The following is a 24,249-nucleotide window of genomic DNA, read 5'->3' on the forward strand; positions in this document are numbered from 1 at the left end:
GTCTTTCCTGTGCCGTGATGTGTAGGTGTTGGACAGTAGGCAGACGACTGAGCCTGTGATAGGGCCACGCTATATCTGATAGCCAATCAGCGTCAGCCACACAATTGTCGGACTCGTCAGGTCAACTATAAATAATGTCTTGTTGGCCGCGCACTCGCGTTAGACGTAGCCCGTAGAGCGCGCCCTCGAAGAGTTCTGCTCCGTGTTCTCTAGCCATGGCGGCAGCGCAAGTTACTCTGCTTATCCGCAGCCCCAGCCAGAAGCAGCAGGACCAGCTCGTCCAGGCCGAGTGGGACTGGACCGTGCGACAGCTGAAGGGACACTTGAGAGCGGTGCTGCCTGGGGGGCCGGTAAGTAGGCTAGGGCTATGTGGATTGTATTGTTGTATTTATATAGCTCGTTTTACCCCTGACGAGGCGTCGAAGCGCTTGGTGGACTCGACCTGAACAAGAGGCAGTGGGAGCCTGTACAGGTTTTGCGACTGCCGAGACATGGCGGTATTTTGCGAGGGCAATGTGGCAGATTGACATGGTGTTTAGAACTATGCTCAATGCAGCGCAACATAATTGTGATCAGAAAAGTGTACTTCACGTTAGACATGCGCACTTCTCTTGGGGTGTGGTTATGACACGAAGATAAACTTGTATGTTAAAATCAGGGTAGGGAAGTTGAGTAATCTTAATGTTCCGCACTGGGTCGCCTTATGTTATACTGCTTTCGGTGCAGGTTTATGGGAGTTGGGCAGTTGTGTGGTTGTCCCTATGTTTGTTTTCCCAAAAGGTTGCTCCTCCCATCCCGGATGGCTGTTTTCCTCTTAGGCCTCCTCGCAATGGAGCGAGGTTTATTTTGGGCGCTTTCCACTCTCTATAGCTTTTTATTACACCACATTTGGCCCACCCGATGTGAAGTTTTAAAGTTTAGGCGAGGCTTCAAGCAAAAGTTGCCCGAGAAACTGTGGTCCTAAAGAGGTACGAGCGCTTACACCAAGCACTGCTTACGTTCTAAACGTTCCCCAGAGTAATCTTGAACTAGCTAAACTTATAATAATGGAGGGGTAGGGGTAAGGGTGGAAGAATGGGAAATGTCGATGTGGGCGTGACATCCTGACGAGTGAACCGCCGTGTTCGTGGGGTATAGAATGTTCGACGTAGACTTAGCGCCTACATACCCCTAGGGGTGACATTACTGCGCTTTATAAATGCTAATTGAATGAACCAAATGTGTATTGTGTACTGTACTGGAGGCATATTTGCATTTAAAGTTAATGCAGTATATCTATAGTTCGATTTAGTGAACGCCTATCACATTACAGCCTAAAATGATTAGTTTACTGCAGCCCTCTTGTTTGCATCATGCACTTATATCCCAGTATTGAGCTCTAATAAAGCACACGTGTTCTTACATGCCCACCTATCCCGTCACTGCGCCTTGCAGGCCTGCACCGTGCATGTAAGTCCCAGTACTTACTGATTAGTCACATAGTTTTACTTCCTCTGTTCTCAGGGCTGATACATCCTAGGCGCTTTTAAAGTGCACTTGTATTCCAAACTGTTGTACATTATCGCCCCATTGCTCTTCACATGCACCTGTCTGCCGACTTGCATCACGGTCTGAAATTTTAGTGCTGGTATATTTAGAAGGGATATCACAGGACAAGTCCATATTTATCTGTAACATGTCTTTTAGCCGTTCAGGCTGTTGCGATGGTTATTGGGGGGATGAATTTTACAATCACAATAAACTGCCTGTGGTTATCTTGCCAAAAGCTACATGTACCTTAACGATCACACCTAATCCGGAGGAGTAACTCGACATTTGAACCTTTCAAAGTTGGCAAAATTCGTATATTTTGTTTGTTCTACAGCATTCTTTTCTGGAACTCAAAAAGTACTTGTGAGGGTATTTCAGGAGCTAAACACCATATGAATGCTAATTACACACCCATTTCTTAACCCTTATGGGAACATAACATTAGAGTGGTGAGTATTTTGCAGTGCACTATTAACCCTGAAAAGTAGAGCCAGTGATTATTAGTAGTCTTGATTCATTCTACCCTTCCCAGTCACAACAGGTACGAGTAAACTTCAGCTAGCTATCACCAAAAGCCAATAAAATGGTTCTCCTGTGGGCCGAAGGCAATAGAGTTCTGTTTTAACTTCTCAACGGGCATTACCAGTTTGTAAAGCAGGCATGAAATCCCTTTGTTTTCCATCTCACTTTTTTAGGTCTCGCCTGTCGATGCGCATGCGCATCGAGCTTGCGAGACTATTGGGGCTTAAACAGTCTTTTTTAACCAACTTGCAAGGAATCGTGGCGATTCCTTGCAGTGCCCGTGACTTTTAAGCTCAATGCGCATGCGCATTGAGCTTAAAAGCGCGTGCACATCAGTTCCCTCAGCCGCACTCCAGGCCCCTGCTGCTTTCACACCCTCTCCCCTGCCCGCCGTGTCGCATTTCTCCTCCCCCTCCCCATATTTTTTTTACCCGCTCCGCCCCCTCCCCTGCCCGCCGTGTCGCATTTCTTTTCTCCTCTTTGCTCCTCCAGCAGTTCTGTCACCTTTCCTTCTCTCCTCCCTTGTCCACCTTTTCATTGTTTTTGCCCTGTTTTTTGCATTTGCAATTCAGGCTCCGCCAGCTCGTCAATTTATTTTAGTACCAAACAATTGACATGTTCCTGTAACTTATTTAAAACTACCATATTTTATAAAACACAATTACGCCCAAATTATTTACTCATCACTTTCGCGGTGGCAAGTTTGCAATTCATGAAAGGGGGAATGGGAAGTCACCAAACATATGCTTTACTTGAAGTTTGACTTATTTTACTTAGCTTGGGGCTGTCGATTATTTGACAGTGAGCGCGACACGCATGAAAGGGTCTCCTTGAAGGAAATTCAGTTTCTTCAACAGGCACTCTGCTCAGCACCCCACCCTTCCCCCACACGTGACTGCTGCCTTCTTTTAAGCTACAAATGAAGCTTACTTACTCCCCTCACGACGCTCCTCCCGCTCCGCCCCCTCCCCACTCTCTCTCCCAGCACACCTCCCCCTCCAGCATACAACACGAAATTCAGGCTCCGCCAGCTCGTCGATTTATTTTACTACCAACCAATTGACATGTTCCTGTAACTTATTTAAACTACCATATTTTATAAAACACAATTACGCCCAAATTATTTACTCATCACTTTCGCGGTGGCAAGTTTGCAATTCATGAAAGGGGGAATGGGAAGTCACCAAACATATGCTTTACTTGAAGTTTGACTTATTTTACTTAGCTTGGGGCTGTCGATTATTTGACAGTGAGCGCGACACGCATGAGAGGGTCTCCTTGAAGGAAATTCAGTTTCTTCAACAGGCACTCTGCTCAGCACCCCACCCTTCCCACACACGTGACTGCTGCCTTCTTTTAAGCTACAAATGAAGCGTACTTACTAACACTCAAACCTTCCTGCCTGAACAATTACCTTAACCGGCATATTACACCAGGCTCCAGCACGTGTGACGTGTGGAGTTCAATCTCTTACCTAAATGTCATTTCAAAGTCACATCTGAAAAGAGCTTGCTTATAATGTATAATGGCGCTGACGCATGGCTGATATAGTTCACGTGATAATGATAAACTTGTAAGTTTCATTGTTTTGCGCACAATTTCCGCAGGAGCATGATAAAAATTAAAACGTAGGAATTTTTTTTAGGCTAACTGATCTATTTCACCCTCCCACCTCCAATTGATGGGCCAACAAATGACTATTAAAACACGGACTGAATTATCTCATTTTGTATAATTATATTCACAATCCAAATGCTGGATTTAATGCGAGCAGCTTAACAAATCTACAAGAACGGCATTTTCGAATTGGAGTAGTGGGTCTCAATTTCGCATATGCACTAAAGGCACAGTGCTCACAAACTCTCAAAGGTTATCACGAACAGTAATAAGCAATTTTTTTTAGGCTAACTGATCTATTTCACCCTCCCACCTCCAATTGATGGGCCAACAAATGACTATTAAAACACGGACTGAATTATCTCATTTTGTATAATTATAGTCACAATCCAAATGCTGGATTTAATGCGAGCAGCTTAACAAATCTACAAGAACCGCATTTTCGAATTGGAGTAGTGGGTCTCAATTTCGCATATGCACTAAAGGCACAGTGCTCACAAACTCTCAAAGGTTATCACGAACAGTAATAATCCTAATAAATATGAGGTCACACGGGGAAATAGGAAATGGGGTCCTTTTCGTTCAGTCATTTCTTTATGGCTTGCTGGCCTGCACTACAACAGTACCCAGTTCTTTTTAAGTCCTGCTAATAATCGTTTCCACGTGCTAACTTTAACTGATGTGCAACTTCACATGAGTAAATGGAACACAGCTGTGCAATTGCTCATTAAACATCCACCACCACCACATCCACCATCAACTCCAAATCCACCTCCACATCCACCTCCACATCCACCGCCACATCCACCGCCACATCCACCGCCACATCCACCGCCACATCCACCGCCACATCCACCGCCACATCCACCGCCACATCCACCGCCACATCCACCGCCACATCCACCGCCACATCCACCGCCACATCCACCGCCACATCCACCGCCACATCCACCGCCACATCCACCGCCACATCCACCGCCACATCCACCGCCACATCCACCGCCACATCCACCGCCACATCCACCGCCACATCCACCGCCACATCCACCGCCACATCCACCGCCACATCCACCGCCACATCCACCGCCACCACCACACCCACCACCACCACACCCACCACCACCACATCCACCACCACCACACCCACCACCACCACACCCACCACCACCACACCCACCACCACCACATCCACCACCACCACATCCACCACCACCACATCCACCACTACATCCACCACTACATCCACCACTACATCCACCACTACATCCACCACCCCATCCACCACCACCACATCCACCACCCCATCCACCAACACTTCCAACACCACCGCATCCACCACCACTGCATCCACCAACACCACATCCATGACCACCACCGCATCCACCACCACATCCACCAACACATCCACCACCACCATATCCCCCAGATCCACCACATCTATATGTGTGTGTGTGTGGCTCTGTGTGTGTGTAGGTGCAAATGCAGTGTGCTTGGATTTTCGTCACGATAAAATACACTGAACATAATCTTCACAAAACTTATTTACAAACGTTTAAGGTATTGCCATTATAAATTAAAATAACTTTTAATTAAGTATTAATCATTTACAAAAATAAAAGCCATTTTGATTTGTAATATCAATACATCCAAGTCACGTAAATACAACACACATTGCATTACAAATGCTATAGGTGTCACATTTGCGAAAGTTAAAACTATTGACATTGTAACTGACAAAGCTATTAATTTTGCTATTTTAAAAACCAACACATAAATAAAAGTGTCATTTACAATAACCGCTCAAACTTTCCTAATGCGAGACCTATTGCATTTCCAATGCTTGTTAAACTTTCTGCCCCTTACTGACTTCTACCGTTTCTTGGTCCCTTGATACGAAGATCACATGACAAAGGACGGACGGCAGCTATACTGGTTGGTCGTCTCGTTACTCCCTACTGGGGGTTATTCATGCCCCATTTACAATGAGGACGGACGGCCGCTACTTTGGGCTGTCACAATCTTTATCGAGGGTTATTTATGCCAAATTAACACAAAGGTCTACGATCTGATTATTTTCAGACATTTGGATTAACGAGAATCTTTCCCATATTGGCGTATTCAACTTTAACTGTACTACCCTTCTGTTCGATATTTTAAAACAGATACGTGTGCCAAGACTTTGGGCCACTAAGAAACTCCTTTGATTATTGAAAATCTTGTCCTGACAATTCCACGCAACAAGTTTGTTTTAGAGAACGGGGCCTGGTAATATTCGGACTACTTACTTTAGAGCCCCTCTTTGGACCCACAAGAGACTATTGAGCCCTGACGGAGTTCCAATAAAAGTAAAGTAAAGTCCACATTTGTAAAGCGCACAATCACCCGTAAGGGTCTCTAGGCGCTAGGGGCCGTCGGGGAGATTAAGCGAGCTATTGCCCAGAGTCACATGGTGCTGGGCTAACCTGCCGCCGGAGCCAGGGATCGAACCGTGGTCCCCAGATTCCAGCGTCAGTCGCCCTGGCCGCGGCGCCACACCTCTCCCACAATGGAACAAAACGAGTTGGCCGAGGTTTGAAAAAGATTGAAAAGAATAAAGGACTTTTTTTGGACAAATTGGAAGCTTTCTTGAATCTTATTATTTGATGCACCGTCCTTTTCCACAAAAACTCTGGTATCTGTTTCGCAGTGGAGCATTTGTGCGGCGAGCTCCGGACATGTTTGCACAACTTATGGACTCAGTTTTACTTTGAAATTGAGGTGCTTAACCATGGTCAGCCTCAGTTTGTCTTAAATAATCACTTCTACCTCTATCCTTTAGTCTGACTTTCCAACTTACACTGCCACTTTACACCCTTTGACTCTTGTTGCACTCCCTAGATGCAGCAAAGCTTGTTTGCTTTAAGAAGATTGTGTACACTTTTTGTAGGTCGTCCACTTTGTTCCTTATCTGGTGAGGTGCTTAAGACAGGATCTTCTTTATTGCGTTGGTAGGCTGAAGATCCGGTTTTACTTGAGACCTCTGCAGTTGTTGTTCCTTGTTTATGCTTAGGGCCTCATTACAGAAGGTTCGCTTAATCAAGATCTTTGCTCAAACACTTGATTGAGCAGGGATCACAATTCTAAGTGATGCAGAAAACTGCAATGTTACATTTCAGCAGTTCAAACCAAATGGAATTTAACAAGGCCAGAAGGCAGTGTTTACCTGACATGCAGAGTTAGTGTGGTAAGCAGCAGCATCTGCCTTTTACTTCCCCCAAATGAAAGAATAGACGATAATTATTGCGTATGATTAATCCGAACACTTAAGTATCCGATTTTGAGTGTGATCACTGTTGCATTCAACATCATCCACTCGTAAGCAGGCCGTTCATATAATCCATCTTCTAGTAAGGTGATGTTATACAACAACATAACTTGCACATTCATTTTAATACGTTAAGAGGACGTTTGCCAGTCTTTATGCTCTTGATTATTTATCCCACATTCTCAGAAGTTTCAATAATTTTAAGTGGAAGTTAACGTCCAATGCTTTTAGACTTCTTTCGTTATGGAAAACAAATAAGGGTAATATTATCCCAGTCACTGAGTGGCCCGATGAGGTCTTCTACTGTAGATAATGCACCTAGCCTTAAGTTGCCTCTAATGCTGGACACTACGCACTCACTGCATTTACATTAAACTAAGTCTTTCACCTAAGCGGTGCACAATCCTGCAATATCAAGACGTTTCCAGCACTCTAAACATGCAGTACTGCACTTTAAAGTTCATTTGAATCCGTCGAACCGTTCCTAGGGTCGCTGAATGTACACTTCATCCTAAACTAGGTGTATTCCATATGTAGACATTAGGCCATCTAAAGTGGCACGGCTCCAGTGATAATTACTTGTCAGTGTCGAAAATGACAGATTCTGCTTTCAAGTTGATTTGGTGTTGAATGGTACATAGCAGAACTTGTTGTGGTCACGAACGATTGTAAACGGGAGACTAGCCAGCTATTCTGCAGCAGAAAGCTGCCATAACGTATTCTGGTGCAGTTACCGCAAAGCCTGTTGGCGGTATATTGCATACTAGCTGTTATTTGAAGAGATGCTGTGTATCGGGAGACTTGCATGCAGATACTGTCTGCAACACGTTTTGTCATCGACTGAGGTTTGTGGTTGTTTGAACAGCGGTCATAAAGTAAACCAACAGATCTATTAAGCTCAATCAGCAGGAACCAACTTTGTTTACATTATCTCATAGCTGTGGCAATGTAACACCTCTTTAAACAAGGGATTGCTTCATAAGGAAAGTTATTAGTTGCCGCTTTCACCTTTTAAAATGTGATTGTTTCAAAGTGTCTGATCGATTGCAGTTGTGATTCGTAAATCAAGCTTGCTTAATATATAATGGGCCCCTGTGTAAAATTAAGATCGCCTATCCGCACTCGTGATTTAATTTTCAGATGATGACATAGGTTTGAGTTCTTACATGGATATGCGTGCTGTCACTGGGGACATTTTGTTGTCGTTTATAAAACTGGTTTGGTAGGTAGTCTGTACTGTAGAGGGAATAGTTAGACGCGCAAAGAACATCGTTTGCTTCGGGCTATTCAGTTCCTATGTAATGTGCCAGATGCATGCATGGATAAACCAGACGAATTTAGAACCCGAAGTTTGCTTGCTACGTCCGAGCTCTGTTTGTGGGTCTGCATGTATGGCAGCCTGCCTTTATGTAGTGTGCAGCTCCCAGGCATACGTGTGACGTCACACGCCGTACCGTCGAAATGACCACTGCTTTCAGTGACACTTAAGTGGCTACGCATCTTAAACATTTAGAGACCTATTAACACATTGTTGACACATTTACAATGCACATTCTAACCATAGATAATGAATGGTGCGCTGGCACTAAATTATTGTGCCACACCATTCGAATTGAAAGTTCGGTTTTATTAAGATGCTGTTAAACAAGCATTTACAATGCAATGGTTTTGCCTTTGTTAAAGTTAGAGCTATTGGCATTGCTCTTGACATTATTTTTATTTATGTTTTTTCTAACATAAATAAATGGCATTGTCATTTACAATGCCAATAGCTTAATCTCTCGCAAATGCCACACACAAACACCCACAGAGAGCCCCCCCCCACACACAGAGCCCCCCCCACACACACCCACACAGAGCCCCCCACACACACACCCACACAGAGCCTCACACACACAGCCACACAGAGCCCCCCCACACAGAGCCCCCCCACACACTGCAAGCCCTCCCCACACACTGCGAGACCCCCCCACACACTGCGAGACCCCCCCACACACACTGGGGATCAACATGAAAATAGGGCAATGACTGAGTTAGACCAAGAAGCAGGGGGTCAGTGTATTCTGCACTCCTCAATACGTTGAATAATAGTGGGGCTCACCAATCTATTGTCTTTGAATAAGTCAATAGGGAAAAGCCACACATGTGACGTATCTAATCAGTACGCTCCCATGGATGACGTATCTAATCAGTACTCTCCCATGGATGAGCGCGATGGGAACGTGTTTATTAAGGAGCAAGACCAGACCAACTTCACAGAAAGCGCCTAGCAGCAGAGGGAAGGTCAAAAAGAAACACTTCAAATTGGCCATTGACTGGCAAAATATCGGATAAACTATTAGCCACACAGGACTATTAGAACAGTTACATTAACTTACAGTCACCTGCGGAGACTGCAACCCAACGCCCCTTAAAGCCCAATGTGCCTGAAACTGACTGGAGTGTCACAAACACGACTATGAACATGAAGATGTGGTTTATTGCGCGCTCACGATCCCATTGGCTAAAAGCCCAAAACGAGTTGCCAGCCTGGAGAAACTTGGCAGCTGCGTCTAACAGACACAGGTGAGCCAACAAATTAACAGGCAGAGCCGAGTCAAGGGTCAGGCTCGGATCTCAGAGCACGAACCCTGAAAAGGTTTGCTAAGTAAATCATACAAATACCATCACTCAGTATCATGAGCATGATAAAGTCTATTCAAAACTCAATTCGTATATTTCTTCAACATGGAAAGGTTTTGAAATAAAGCACATGACACCGCATCAATAAGAATGTATCAAGAGTGATAGTTCTCTAATGGTGCAAGTTTAAATAGGGTCACTCGTTTACGCCCTGTTCTGGGCCCAGATTATACAGCAACCACACTTGTATCAAATCAAACAGGTATTCGTACAACTTGTAGTCAGCCCACCTTTCAAAGTGCTTTCATATGCGTGCGATAATGAACATTGTGCACAAGATCACATAATTAAGCATGTTTTCTGGTTTCGCTTTGTACAAAGCGGCCAGTCAATCGGTATGCATTTGATTTCATTATGTTAAGGCTTTGCTTTTACCGCCATGCTGGTTTCTGGAGGTTTCATTTAGAGCGAGTTTAGAGCTCTTCACATGAACATGTTACATTAGGTCACATTCATTGCGTATACACGGGTGAGATGAAGGCTTTCCTGGGAGTCACAGGATGTGGAGCCGACGCCGAGATTGAACCTGGTCCCCCGGCTCCAGAGTCGGCAGCTCTGGCCCCAAGATCACACATCCTGGGTGGAGCGAGGGAGAAAAGCAGAAGCCGCATAAAAACTCGAGATTCCGACAGCTGGGCTTCAGCTTTCGGGGGCTCCCCAACCGCCAGCTCTACTAATTCAGACCAAATTAAATTAACTATTTTCTACTACTACGAGGAATCACAATTTAAAGATAAACCTGTTCAAGTGAGCAGTTACGCCCCTCTCGCTTTTAATGGATTGTTTTCTGTTTGAACAAACGAGCACTAGTTCTCCATAGCCCTCTTCCAGGCCTCTCTCCAGAAAAAAAAACAAGCGTGCCGGTGAATAGTTTATTACAAATGAGTTATGCCTCTGCCAGGGTCAACTGACACCGATAAAGGCAACCCCCCTAACCAGAAACTTTACGGTACCTCAAACAGTTAAAGGGACACCCAGCTAGCGGAGGCTCGGCCGGCTGGGCCAATCCCAGCGCGGCCCTGGCTGGAGGCACACGGCTGCTTCCTTCGGGCCGGATCTCGCTGCGGGCAGCATCTCCGGTCTCCCTCACAACACGGGAGACCGGCAAGGCAGGAAATGGCTTCCCCAAGGAAGGGGGAAGCGAAACCACGTCCTCCCGGCCCCGCCCACAACCAGGCGGCGGGCCGGACATCTTCTTCCGGTGTTTCTAATACGAGGCACACGGCTGCTTCCTTCGGGCCGGATCTCGCTTCGGGCAGCATCTCCGGTCTCCCTCACAACACGGGAGACCGGCAAGGCAGGAAATGGCTTCCCCAAGGAAGGGGGAAGCGAAACCACGTCCTCCCGGCCCCGCCCACAACCAGGCGGCGGGCCGGACATCTTCTTCCGGTGTTTCTAATGCCGGACCAGATTCAGGGGCGTTCCCGGCTTTCGGCTGACGTCGCGTGACGTCGGCAAAAGCCAAAGAATCTCGGGAACGCCCCCGAATCTGGTCCGGCATTGACGGACAGGCCCCTCGTCCAATGGCTAGGCTCCATTTATGGAGCCAGCCAATGAATGACGAGGGCCGACCCAAGCCACACTACAGTTCTCATCAGGTTTTCGCCTGCGCGAAAAAGATGCGCAGAGCGCATCTTTTCGCCAGGCAAAACCTAAAAAGTAAAGTAAAGTCCACATTTGTAAAGCGCACAATCACCCGTAAGGGTCTCTAGGCGCTGGGGGGCCGTCGGGAAGATTAAGCGAGCTATTGCCCAGAGTCACATGGTGCTGGGCTAACCTGCCGCCGGAGCCGGGGATCGAACCGTGGTCCCCAGATTCCAGCGTCAGTCGCCCTGGCCGCGGCGCCACACCTCTCCCTCTAAGCATAGGTGGGCCGCTGAGGGGCGACAGTGCCTGGCCATCTCCTTATTGTACTGTGAATATACCTTAGATGTAGCCGATGGGATTTGAAAACAGTTCATTTACTTGTCTTTGAGGAAACCAGTCAACTGACCACGCCATCTGAAGCATCCGTTTTCACGAGTCTTGAAAAGACTTAGCAAGCTATTACTACCACTAGGAGGGGATGCGGAAAATGTTGCTGTTAAATAATCCACCAGTGCTACACACTTAAAGATTTCAATAGAGTAAAGTGTAGCTCAAACTTGTTGCTCAACAGGTATTGTGCAGTAAAGTTTTTGCCACACGCCCTCTGACCCATCAGCACATTTTGTTTTACCCTGCAAGTACCATCTTTGCCAGAGACCCTGAACTTCACTTAGAATAGCCTAGTATAAAACGGTTTTTAAAAGCATGACTTTTACATTTTTTACGTTTTTAAAAGTTGGGAGTCGTTTCAGAGTGACTTCTTTCAATGTGAACTAGTATAGCATCCACCAGACTGATAATTTAGCTTTTTTTCCAGATCAGTCAGTCCCAATCATGCAGCTAAGAATCGTGTCTGTAGGTTGAACTTTTTGCCTGTTCTATAACATTGCTCTGAACAGGCTTTTTTAGTAGTGCTCAGTATTGTTTTACATTTCTGAATGAATTGGGTTGTCTGGCCGCTATACCATTCAATATCTCAAACACAAATGTAGTGGAACGTGCTAAGCCTGAAGTAGTTGTGGGGTGATAGGACTTTAGTTAGTGGAATCCAAGAACGTCGCAAAATAATCCCCATCACACAATGAATCCTAGAATGACCACATAAGCCGCCAATATGTTAGAAGCACCAGTCCACTATGAATTCCATCCTAAATGTAAAATAGCAGATCTAGATACGAGAGCAGAATATCTGAGAAAATTAAACGTGCAACCAAATAGGACAGGTGGCAGCACAGCCACTGATGTTGGTAACAAAGTCTCATCTAAGAACATTATGATCACACAGATCAAAAAGTAGTAGTCAGTTTCATAGTTCACTATATGTAACATGGTTACTTAAGAGCCTTAACTCACAGAAAAGAAACAAACATGCTGCGTTTCTGAAATAATTTAAAGCACTTCGCAGTCTATCAATTTGTATGTTAACCGATGCCCTCCAGTTCAGTTAGAAGTTTAAAAGAATAGTGGTTTTATAATTCATAGAACTACAGGACTGGAATCAAACAGGATCTTGCTAATGAAAACGACATGTTTGCACACTGAGTAAGTTATGGCCAGCAATGCCTCTAAAGTCTTGACTCCTCACTGGGCGTTGATCTGTCTACCTGTAATATTTAATTTGCAATAGAAACAAAAGATACTTTCCTGCTTTTTTTTCAAAGAACAAGTTCACGTTTTGTAGAATTAATTATAATAGGGTCTTCCTATCCATACTCCAAGACCCAAGTGTGTTCTTATTTAAGTATGACATGCAAAGCACACCGTAACGTGCTCTTACCATAAAACCCCTAACAGTGACTAGAGAACAATGTCATTTACTGCAACACAAAAAGATTGTAAGAATGCTGAACATTGTCAAACATTCACCCATGTCACAGATCTGGGTTAAATCTACCGTTTTTTTGCTCACCGTGCCACACCAGTTTAGACCCAGCCACATGCAAATCAGTCTTGACCCTGCTCCCCTGGGAACAGGCCAGATCCCCCGTGGACCGGAAAACAAGCATCCTGGGACTGGTTTCGAGGTATCACCTCATCAGCCAGGCTAGCTTGAGCCCAGATCTCTGTACTGGGGGATGAATGTTTGACAATGTTCAGCATCCCGTCCTTATTTTGTGTTGCTGTAGTCTCCCAAAGTGGTAAGGGTATGCCAAGATGTGGCATCCTAATAAAATACCACAGCCATGATGGGCTAGACAGCAGTGTGCATGCTTCCTTGCGTACTGTATAGCTATTGTGATAATTCACATTCTTGGTTCGTAGCCAGGGACACTAATGATTCTTTCTTTCTTTACAGCTGGAACAGGATCAGAGATTGATTTATTCAGGGAAGCTCTTAAGTGATGATCTACACTTGGATCAAGTGCTGCCAAAGGTAACTTTATAATTCCTTTTGCGGCTTCAGAACAAAGTTAAGTTCTTGCGGTCTGCAGAGTAAATATACGTGGATTAGAGTTTGTCCACTTAACGTTGACAAGTTAAGGTGGAAAGTAATCTACCAGGATGCTACGGTCTACTGAGGTAGATTTATGAAGCATGCTGGAGTTTATAGGCTAGCTTCCCTCTTCAGCATATTGGTTGAATTTAGTGTGCTGAAGTTTAATGCTAAATTAATGGGAAAGTTAAGTTGTAACCCTATTGAATATCCGAGTGTAGTCGGATAGTCCAAGCACGTGTCAAAATAATCACTAAATGGCTCAACTTGTGCTTTAGTCACGTCAAGCTGACCTGCTTATTGTATATGCTTGGACAGTCCACTTTTACTATTTGCCAAACTTTTTCACGTTTTTTAAAGTTAAAAAAATAAATATAATACCGGCATGCAGGTGTTCAGTAATGTATTTTTGTAGTGTATGCTAATGTGGTTATTTAGGAGTCTATCACGTTTCTAGATTGACAGCATGCAATGCAACAACCGTATAAAATGTGGAGTGCCGAATATTCCAATAATGCCATTCAGTTTTAAAAGGTGAATGTTCATGCTTTGGTTTTGCGTGGAATTTCTAAATAGCTGTTTTTCTGTTCAGCACGAATCCAGGCATACTCTACATCTTGTTTGTAACTCGAAGAACACCTCACCAGTGCAGCCATTAAAGGTAAGAAACCTTTTGTTCTTGATCAGGCAGATTAATAGCGGTGTGACTATGCATAGCAGTTTCGTGCCGAGGACTGTGCACACATATTTAGAATGGTTTGTCAACCGGATGGATCTGTGTAGTAATGGAAACTTACAGCCACTGCAACAAAGCGGTGGTGTGTCTTAGGAAAAGGTTCAAATCGCCTGCTTGGTCTAAAACAGGTTCTACATTGTAAAGAGCAGTTTTTAGTTAGACATTAAGGACTCTCTTGTTTCCTGGCATCAGGAATGAGGCCTATGCAGTCGTTGTCAGGATCAAAATCTGGTATGGCAGCTATGATTAGAACTTGCTATGTGAAATTCCGTGTTCTGGCCTAAGCGTGCCTCCAATTTAAGCTTGAGCTACTGATTTTCACAATTCCATTAATACCCATTCAGTGCCCGGCCTGAAACTACTGTTAACTAGGAGGAAGCGTAGGCTTGGCCTTTCTGGGTCTGCAGGTTCACTTCCATTTCAGAAAGGCATTGATGCTAGCACCAAACGCACTCCTAGGAGGCAATTTATGTTGCTAAACTAAAGTTGGGAATGTTATAATTTGGTGGCTCTGTATTTCTCTCCCCACCCCGGCAGCATCTTCGGATTAAATTAGGCTCTTTGCTTGTTTGTGTATTAAGCAGTTTTATCGTGGTCAAAAAGTAAAGCGTAATTGTTGCTTATAGTTTGGCTTTGATTGGGGCACACTGCAGTTTCCTGCAACAGAAGGGTGTTAACTTCGCTTTAGCTCCAAAATTCACCTTTATTTCCATAAACAATTGCTCCTTGTTGCTGCGTTGGCATATCGGTATTTTGTTATGCTGTTTTTTGACTGCGGTGTGTAAAGGTTTTGGCTACCTACATTTTCATTGGTCTTGTGACACATCTAACACATACTTGTGTTTTTCATTACACATTTCAGTGTGTTTGCGCCCTTCTCCAAATAGAACTAATCCGCCTAGCCAAAGTCCTCTGGCAAGGTCCCTTATATATTTTCAGCAAGGCTGCATGGTCTTGGCTACTAACAGCTGTTGGGATTAATATTCACTAGCACTTGTACTCTGCCCCCATCTGGACTTTGTCATCAGTGAAGTTGTGTGGTATGGAAGGCTTGGTTTGGACAACCTGTGACATGCCTTCAGACTGTGCACACATGTTTGCATTATTAACGTTATGTATGAAGCACAGGTTATACCATTAGACCTATATTCTCAAAGACCATCCATTATGACCACCTGTACATGGTGCTGCTTTAATAATTATTACACATGTCGGTGGAGCACAGTTATATTCATGTTTTCTTAAATTTTTTAAGTTAAGTCTCAGACATCTCTGATCAGTAAGACTGTGTAGAACGTGAACACGCTCCTGGAACCCACCATCCTTGCTTTATTAATGAGAGCTGTCACTTTGGGAGACATTTAATGATTTCCGTGTTTTTGTGCGTTCCATGTAGCAGTTGAGTCATTAACTTCACTATTTTAAATAGTTCTAATTCTTTTAAATAATAAGATCTCCGTTGGGTAGGGCATTTCTCTGTATATCTTTGTGATGGATGATATCACTATATATTTGCCATTGTCCAGCGTTATTTACCCTTTATTTTCTTTCAGACCTCAGAAGTCCAGCAACAGTCAATACGTCATCCCACAACTGGACCGTACCCTTTGGCGGTGCCTACAAATGATGGCCTGCGGCAAAGGGGGCTTCCTCAAGGTGTGACTGCTCCACCTGGCAATCTGTAAGTGGTGTCTTCCTGCAGCTCTTTGGCTATGCTGCAATAAGGGGTAAAACACTTCTGAATTGGATTGTCAGATTTGATCTTTAAGTGCACATGCAATATAATCTAGTTTCTATATCACGGCTCTTTGCCTTGTTGCTGAAGTTCTGAACCATAGCTCTTTCTTCATGTGAAGATAAACGTTTAGAGTAGCAGCTCTGTGATCGTATCTGGAGCGAGGGCTGTCTGGTTCTGTATACACTTTAGACCTACCGCCAGTAAGCTTTGATATGCTTGCTAGATGACTATGTAAGCACTAACACAGTGAATTGAATGGTTCTCATTGCTGTTTGTGCACAGCGAAGTGGGTTTGATGTTAGCAGATGATTTTCTTTGTTTTCTGTTTTTTTTTAATTTGAAGTGTAAGTGCCTTTTTGTAATGCAGCTTCCTAAATAACCTTTTTATCGGCTTCATTTTCCAAAGGCCTGCTGCAGAGGAAAATATCCCTGGAACAGCCGCAGGTTATGCACCATATACTGCGTACAGTCCACAACACATTCTCTGGTACCAGCAGTTTTATGCAAGGCAGTACTACATGCAGTAGTAAGTTACTCTTTAATCTTTACCATATGTCTTATGAGTTTTTTAAAGAATCCATTCTGTTTGTTAAAATTTTGGTTGGGTGACTCCTTCAGTTAAAAAATAGATTTATTATACCAGTTTGCCATATTTGGGTCATATTACAAAGACATCGTTTTGTTTGTACAAACTGTACAGTGTTCAGAAGCGGTAAATCAAGATTTTTAATGCTACAGCACAAAGGGACTAGTTTCTAAAAAAGCTTGATAAATGCATCCTAGAAAATACCCTTTGTTGCTACTGAAAAACTGTTTGAGTTGATAATACCAAATGCATTCTTGAAGGAAAGTACACAACGTACATATCCTTGGATTTGGCTTCATTGATGCATTAGCACCATTTGTTTGATCAATGGTGAACTGTCTAGCTCTTAGGGAACACTTGTTTGATTTATGATTGGGGAGGAAAGGAGTGCATGATGTGTGAAGCTCCTTGTACCGTTAGTGCTTGATGTCCTTATGCAGTTGGTGCATACTGAATAAACTTACTTCTATAGTGGCTTGTTTTTGAGCATACGTCACTGAAGGAAGTGTTGTACGCCGTTCTTTTCTGGGGTGTAGTAGATATTTCCCACCAAAATCTGGTTTTCGCACAACAACATTAATTTTTTTCACACTATTCTCTTATCTCACATTAAACTGATGTAATGTCACTACTTGTGGTTCAAACAGCATGACCATTTGAAGCATGCTTCTTTTTTGGAGAACGAAGGCAACTGAAGAATCAGCAGTTCATGCGTAGTCTAGAGCTGAGGTCTTAACACAAATTGCAGGTCAATAGCAAATACGTTAAATCCATTGAAACCAGCGAAACAAATAAGATCTATACAAAATCTGTGTTTTCCTTTGGTCACACACAATCTGTCCATTGTCCCACCCTAACCTACCCCACACCGAACAATCAATTGATTTCCACAATTGTACCTATCTGTGTTGAATGTATTTGTTGTTAATGAACTATTTTACTGAATTTACTGGATTAGCTCTAAAACTTAAAGCCACGGGCAAAATAACTGTAGCATTTGACTGTTTTTTCTCAGTGATGTTGTGCGTTTATATAGATTCTGCAAACACAGTAATTTCGAACAAATAATCACATATCTCCAAACTAGATTATTTAATACATTTCTGATTGTGTTTTAGCTGCTCTGATTGCTGATAAATGATATGTATTTCCTACCTTCCACGCTTTCTTTTAGCCTGGCGGCAGCTGCTGTTGCTTCACCTTCTCGAAGAGCCCAAGAGATACCTGTAGTACCAGCTGCTGCTGCCCCACCAGATCCATTACCCAACCCCTTCCCCGTGGGCAACCAACCCATCAATCCGAATGTCCAGCCACAGGTTGTCCCCGGTGCCAATCAGAACCTGCGAATGAATGCACAGGGAGGTTTGGCAGACGACGAGGAAGATGTAAACCGCGACTGGTTAGACTGGGTTTATACTGCTGCAAGATTTTCAGTGTTCGTCAGTATTCTGTACTTCTACTCCAGCTTGAGCAGATTCATGATTGTCATGGGAGCTATGATCCTTATGTGTCTGTAAGTTAAGCTCCTTTATTCTGGTTTTCTTTTAAAATTAGTTGTTGCTTTGTAATACTCCAGTTCACTCTTGCACACATATTGGCCACAGATTTGAGTGCTGCATATAGCAGCACTGCAACTTGCTATAGAAAGTAACATACGTTGAACATTTTCCATTGTTAGTTTACGCTCCTCCTGAATCAACACTTTGGTGCTGTTGACTCGGAGAATGTAGAACCGCCTTTGGAGCAACTGGTTCAGAAATCTTGGTAAGAAAATAGTCTGACAGGTAATTGTAATTGTCAGTTGCTAATTGGTTTAAAAACAATCACGTGTAGAGATGGACCAGATGTATATTCAGTCCTATATACGTTGACCATACAATTGTATGTATATATTTACCCACCCAAAAAATGTCATATTTTCTACTTACATTTTAATATTTTACTTGGCAAACCATACTTGAAAATAGTAAAGCAATGGCACAGGTCATGAAGGATCAGTCAGTATGTCGATCTAATGCTTGATATTGAAGGATGGTTTATTCACTCAAGAATACCTGGACAGTCGAAACGAGGGCACAAAGGTCCCCAGCTTTTTTAAAGACCACAGTAAAGATCGGTTTTCAGTGAGTTGGTGGTGGGATTTGAGGTAGTGAAGAGGGTGAACATATTCTTGTGTCAGGACTTTGACTGCTGACTAACCTTAAATGAGAGGTTTCTGGCAGCAGTGTTTAGTCTCTGTTGAAGCTGTGACGGTGGTAATTTAAGATCTGCCTTTAGGCCGGCAGGTCATGAGTCTTTCACCTTTAACAAAGTGTTTTGGTGTCCTTGGAGTTGAGTGAGGCTGGTAGACTTCAGACTCCAAGAGCACCGAGATATACAGGTTTAAATGGCTCTTTTGATATGAGTGTGTGTTCTGGAACTTCGACTTGCGCTTGTTGCGTAATGTCAATGATCAATTGAATGCACAGTTTTTAAGACTATTTAGAAGCTGTGAAGTGTGCAGTTATTCATTTACTTAATAGGTTACCATCCTCATATCTTCATGTAATCAGTGGTTTGGCACCTCGAGGCTGTGGCACAGCGTACTTTTTGCTTAGACACGTAGCTGCCACTTAGTCTGTGAAAGTAACTAAAGGTAAAAACTAGTGGAGATAAATTGTTGGCCGATCTTCCCAACATGTTTAAGATGGTATTTGTTGTCGTAATGCTGCAGTTCTATAGTGCATTATCTTGTCACAGAATGCTTTGCTGATGGTGTTTGCGAAATGTATGGTTGTGGAAAAAAGGACTGATAGGTTGTGTATGTCCAAATACTAGACTTTGCGACAAAGCTGAAATTTCTCAATGTACCTGCTCTTATTTTCATCTCCAAACATTGCATTGCTGTAGTTTTATTTTAAGCCCCCACCTTTTCAAACTGAAGTTTAACTGAGGAGAACCATATATCAAGCAGGTGGTCAGTTGATTCCCCTACTCCCTCATACCCACATTCTGCACTGATTCATGTTTCGTGACTAATTGGCACTAGTTTGTTTGAGTGACCTCTGAAGCGGTTTTCTAATTGTTTTTATCATTTACTGTGCTTTGGAGCTAACCACACCTATCCCCCCCCCCACACACACACATTAAAAAGTGACTTCAGTTGTGTTCTGGTCTCTATCTTTGAAATACCTTCCCAGTTAAGTGGTCTTGTGGTTAGCCAGCAGAAAACGTATAAAGCATTGTCTTTTGTGGCTTTAAAGGTGGTGTGCCCTATGCTCCGAGCTTGTCCAAGGCATCTGTTAGTTTTCTTTCACAAAAGCGCTCAAGGGTCAGAACTATAATGACCAGCACAGATTTTCACTATTGGTAAGTGCCTATTTAGCAGATGATTCCTTGTGCGACACGGCCGAGGATGCGACCCATATACACCCCCTGAAAGTGACAAAGTCACTAAAACATATATCATGGAAAGTTGACCCGCACCAAGGTTTATACACACGTATTTGATTTATCCAGTTTCTATATTTCACAGTGATAATAGATATTTAGACAAACTTCCCACACATAAGAATTTCAATAAAGAGTTGATTGTAGATTTTTCAGTTTTCTTTATTCAAGTTCTTAGTTAAAATTCACAGAATTGCTTGTTGCCTAATTTTGTGAATTTTAACTAAGAACTTGAATAAAGAAAACTGAAAAATCTACAATCAACTCTTTTTTGAAATTCTTATGTGTGGGAAGTTTGTCTAAATATCTATTATCACTGTGAAATATAGAAACTGGATAAATCAAATACGTGTGTATAAACCTTGGTGCGGGTCAACTTTCCATGATATCTGTTAGTTTTCTGTACATGCCCTTGAGCCTTGCTTTTTACGATATCAGTTTTTAAATGTTGACATTCTAACTTTTCCTTTAACTCTTTTGCGTCTGCTTTGTTTGCTAGTGGTTCTGTTAACCCTACATGCTAAACGTGTTGGGAATTTTGTTTGTATTGGATGCCATGAATACACGGCAGTTCTACAGAAAATTGGTGGGTTTTTACAGAAGCGGGGAATGCCTTTTATTTAAGTTAGTACTGTGATCAAAAGATCACCTTATTGCTCATGTATCCACACATGTAATCTAATTGACTAAGAAAAGTAGAACATGAAAAATATGTATCAAAAATGGCACAATTTTGATTTAGGAAGGGAAACGTCACACGTTAAACTATATTTTTTAATTGCTTTATACACGTGGGAAGTAATACTGCAACCGATGTTGTGATGTTTCCTGATAGTTAAGTTGTAATTGGTAACAAGTAGACATAGGTTTCAATTATGGATTCCCAAATTTGATCCATTTGGGTGGACTTAGTAATTAGTTTAGCTCTTCGAAAAATGAGTGCTCCTTAAATCTGCGTGTACTATGAGGAAAAACTGGCAAAGCTAATAGGTCCAAAAGGCAGGACCTAGTGGCTTTGCGTATGCTTGTTTTTAGTTGTGGTTTATTTACACACTTCCCTGTGCTTGTTTTACTGACAAGCGTTTGTTAACATTCTGTATTTCAAATTTGCTGCAGAAGTGGGGCCTGCTTCAACAAAAAGAAAAGCATTTCAAATCTACGGGAATATATATTTTTTTGCAGTACTCAAACTTTGAAATTACAATCAAATTCTTCATTAAAAACAGGCATGCTTGGTTTAAAAACAAATCAAATTTAGCCGAATAAAATGGGAAAAGTTGAGACCACCACTGTAGTAAAATCAGTTATGTTTCTTGATAGACTTCAATATGCTTTACCCGATGGCTTGCATATTTTCTCTCTGCGGTGGTCTATGTGTGAACAGCAGCTGACAGTTTGTTCTTTCACTTGCAGGCACCATGCAGGGATATTTCCATTTAGGCAAAGGCCTGTTCAACCAGTTCTCAACAATCCTCCTCAAATTGCTCAAGACCAGAACAATAATTTACAGGTTTGTCATTTCAGAAGCTTGCCTAGCAGTGTAAAAAAAATAAAGTAATACACAATATTTTTTGCAAATGTAATTTAAGATCGGACGAGGAGCGGTAGCGACATTAAGAGTTTCAGTGCGCATACATGAAGTGAAACTCCTGCTCCAGGCCATGTACTTGCACATTAACTTCGGGGGAAAATATTCAACCTGGAGCGGAGATTAGTCTATTTTTTTTTAACAAAGTTCTTCCCTGAGGTTTACCTTGGATCTGATTTCTGCAGCAGGTGATTCATTCTGGCACATGGTAGCTTCTTAATTGCATTTGAGGTAGTTGATTCGCATAGCACAAGCTAAAAACCATGTGCTTACTGTATCTTATTTAGCTGGAGCTGGTTTAGAAACATTTCATTATGCTAAGGACAATCATTTTGTGCACTGAAATCTTTCTATATCAGAATTGACTGTCCCTAGGCATGGAAGGGCCTTGAAGTAACTGCGATATGCAGATACTTGCAGATTGACTGTAGCACAAGGAACTTCAGTTGGCCAGAGAAATGTTGTTCTACATTAAGGTGATCCAAAGTGCATTTCCTCCTAAAATTCTTTAATCATAAATTTTTTTTGTGAAATAGGTAATGCTGATGATTGACCTCAACATACTTTTGACAGTGTCTTTTTTTTCTTAGCAGGAACAACCAGCAGAAGAAGGTAATGAGGTAGAGGGCTCTCCTAATGAAAGAGCGACTGCTGACTTGCACACCCCCAGGTTTGTAAGTACAGCCTGGGTATTTTTCAAAACGTTCTTTGCGTCGCTGATACCGGAGGGCCCTCCAGGTGTAGTCAACTAGCCACTTCTGTGAGCATTGTGAAATAGACTACAGACTAGCCTACAAGGAACGAGGTGCATCACAGTAGAAATTGTCCTGCCTTGTGTACCATTCGTCACTCATGCTCGTATGTGGTTAACTACTTCCTTGGGCAGCAGGTGATTGGCAGGCCTCCACCTAACAAGCAGCAAGTAAGAAGCACTTAATTCTTTCACTTCGTTCTCATCTTGGATCCAGAGACACCATCTTCTAAACGCTGAGAAGTATGAGTGTCCTTAGCCAAATGGAAAACATTTTGAGGTTTTACGAAAGCTAACGAACTAAATATAGAACTTCTCTTGCAATTTTGTAAATACATTGTATATGTAATGTATAGCATTGCACTGTTGCACTTCTCTGTATGTGGAGCTGCAAGGGCTGATCAGCGTTAAAGGAATAGTGTTGGGCCCACATCAGAGTATATTGGTTATTGGAAGCATACATTGGAACTGCGGCCGTCTTCACTTTTTGGTATTGTGGTTCCCACTTTAAAATCTTGATTTTTCTTAATTGTCCCTCTGTAGGCATTGGAAAGTACTGTGCACCTATGTGTTTTGCAGTGAAATCTGTATGTGGGTGTCAACTGAACGTTGAAGGGGCAGACAGTACCTGCAGAGGTTTGTGGATTGCTGTAATTCTCCTTACAGTGTAATATAACCCCCCAGATCTAAGTGTTTTAATGAAAATGTACTCCACATGTTAAATACGGATCTGTATGTAAAATGTATATACACATTGCACACTATAGAAGGGGAATTCTTCTGTTGGTGCAATTTTATTCCTGTTGGAATGTTTTAAAACAAATTCACATTACACTGAGTGTAGTACCTTATTGTTCAAATTGCTATATATGTTTTAGCAGACATTTGTAGCCTACATATATGCTTGAGCTGCATACATGTTGCATTCCAGTCAATTAAAACCTTTGTCGTTGGAGTCTTCCTATGTATGTGTAATCGTCTGAAAGGAAGATTGTTGATTCATGACTGTTAACATGTTAGGCTCCTGTTATGCAAAAGTCGAAGCGTTGGGTCTCTGGAAGCTTTCCCTTGGATATTTGTGAAATGTTAATTTAAAATTTACCCAACTTGATTTTCTGAGTCCAAGCTCGTAACTTATCAGCAAAAGGTACAAAATCATGATAATTGAAACATTTTATTTGATCTTTTTTGTTGCTGAACGTTGCCTTGTCTGTTCAATAATCCAAGGAGCTTTTTAGTTTGAATGTTTCTTTGGTGGTGACATTTTTGTTGCCCATTAAGATTTCAGCTTGTACTTTTGTCCCATGTCATAATCTTATTCTACATTTAAAAAAAAAAATGTTTATTTGAATACGAATGGACAAGTCATTTGAGCTGAAATGTTAGTAAACAAGCCAGTGTAAAAACGAACTTTGTTATGGTGTCTTTTTTCTGAAAATGTAGAACATTTATAATTTTTAGCTGATATGCTTCTAAAGAATGTGGTCTTGTGCCTATTTTTCCAGTGTCAGTTTTGTTTGAGGGCTTCGTAAAAATTTGACTGAGAAGATGCTGACAAACACAAGTTGGTGCGAAGGCCTGTATTTATGTCTTAGCTAAGGTCATTCGTTCTCTATATGAAAACATTATAAAAATATATAACAAACATTTTAGTCAGTAGGTCTGGATTTTTATACTGTTGAGCAGGACCATTTATTGGAAATATAATTTGATGAAACTAAGATACTGGCACTTGTGTCAGCTTT

At 42.5% G+C, this 24,249-nt stretch overlaps 1 protein-coding gene across 2 annotated transcripts; it reads left to right on the plus strand.

Annotated features, from left to right (window-relative positions):
* The first annotated feature begins 89 nt into the window (after nt 1-89).
* On the plus strand, nt 90-23,911 carry HERPUD1 (homocysteine inducible ER protein with ubiquitin like domain 1). 2 transcript variants are annotated; one of them, XM_078670223.1, is made up of 8 exons: nt 90-350; nt 13,539-13,616; nt 14,269-14,337; nt 15,966-16,093; nt 16,557-16,676; nt 17,911-18,249; nt 21,579-21,675; nt 22,344-23,911. In XM_078670223.1, exons 1-8 carry the CDS (start codon nt 216-218, stop codon nt 22,503-22,505), a joined length of 1,128 nt encoding a protein of 375 aa, XP_078526349.1. In that variant the 5' UTR covers nt 90-215; the 3' UTR covers nt 22,506-23,911. The 2 variants fall into 2 exon arrangements, with proteins under 2 accessions (XP_078526349.1, XP_078526350.1); XM_078670224.1 differs by having other exon boundaries at nt 100-350; nt 22,347-23,911.
* The last annotated feature ends 338 nt before the right edge of the window (nt 23,912-24,249 follow it).

The sequence above is a fragment of the Lissotriton helveticus genome, chromosome 12 (genome assembly GCF_964261635.1).
Source record: "Lissotriton helveticus chromosome 12, aLisHel1.1, whole genome shotgun sequence".
Classification (NCBI taxonomy): Eukaryota; Metazoa; Chordata; class Amphibia; order Caudata; family Salamandridae; genus Lissotriton; species Lissotriton helveticus.

Excerpts from the sequence above, each read along its gene's own strand:
- HERPUD1 (XM_078670223.1), top strand. The coding sequence starts at position 216 with ATGGCGGCAGCGCAAGTTACTCTGCTTATCCGCAGCCCCAGCCAGAAG. Across the intron at positions 16,094-16,556 it reads ACTGCTCCACCTGGCAATCT|GCCTGCTGCAGAGGAAAATA; the intron begins GTAAGTGGTGTC and ends CATTTTCCAAAG. Across the intron at positions 21,676-22,343 it reads ACCAGAACAATAATTTACAG|CAGGAACAACCAGCAGAAGA; the intron begins GTTTGTCATTTC and ends TTTTTTTCTTAG.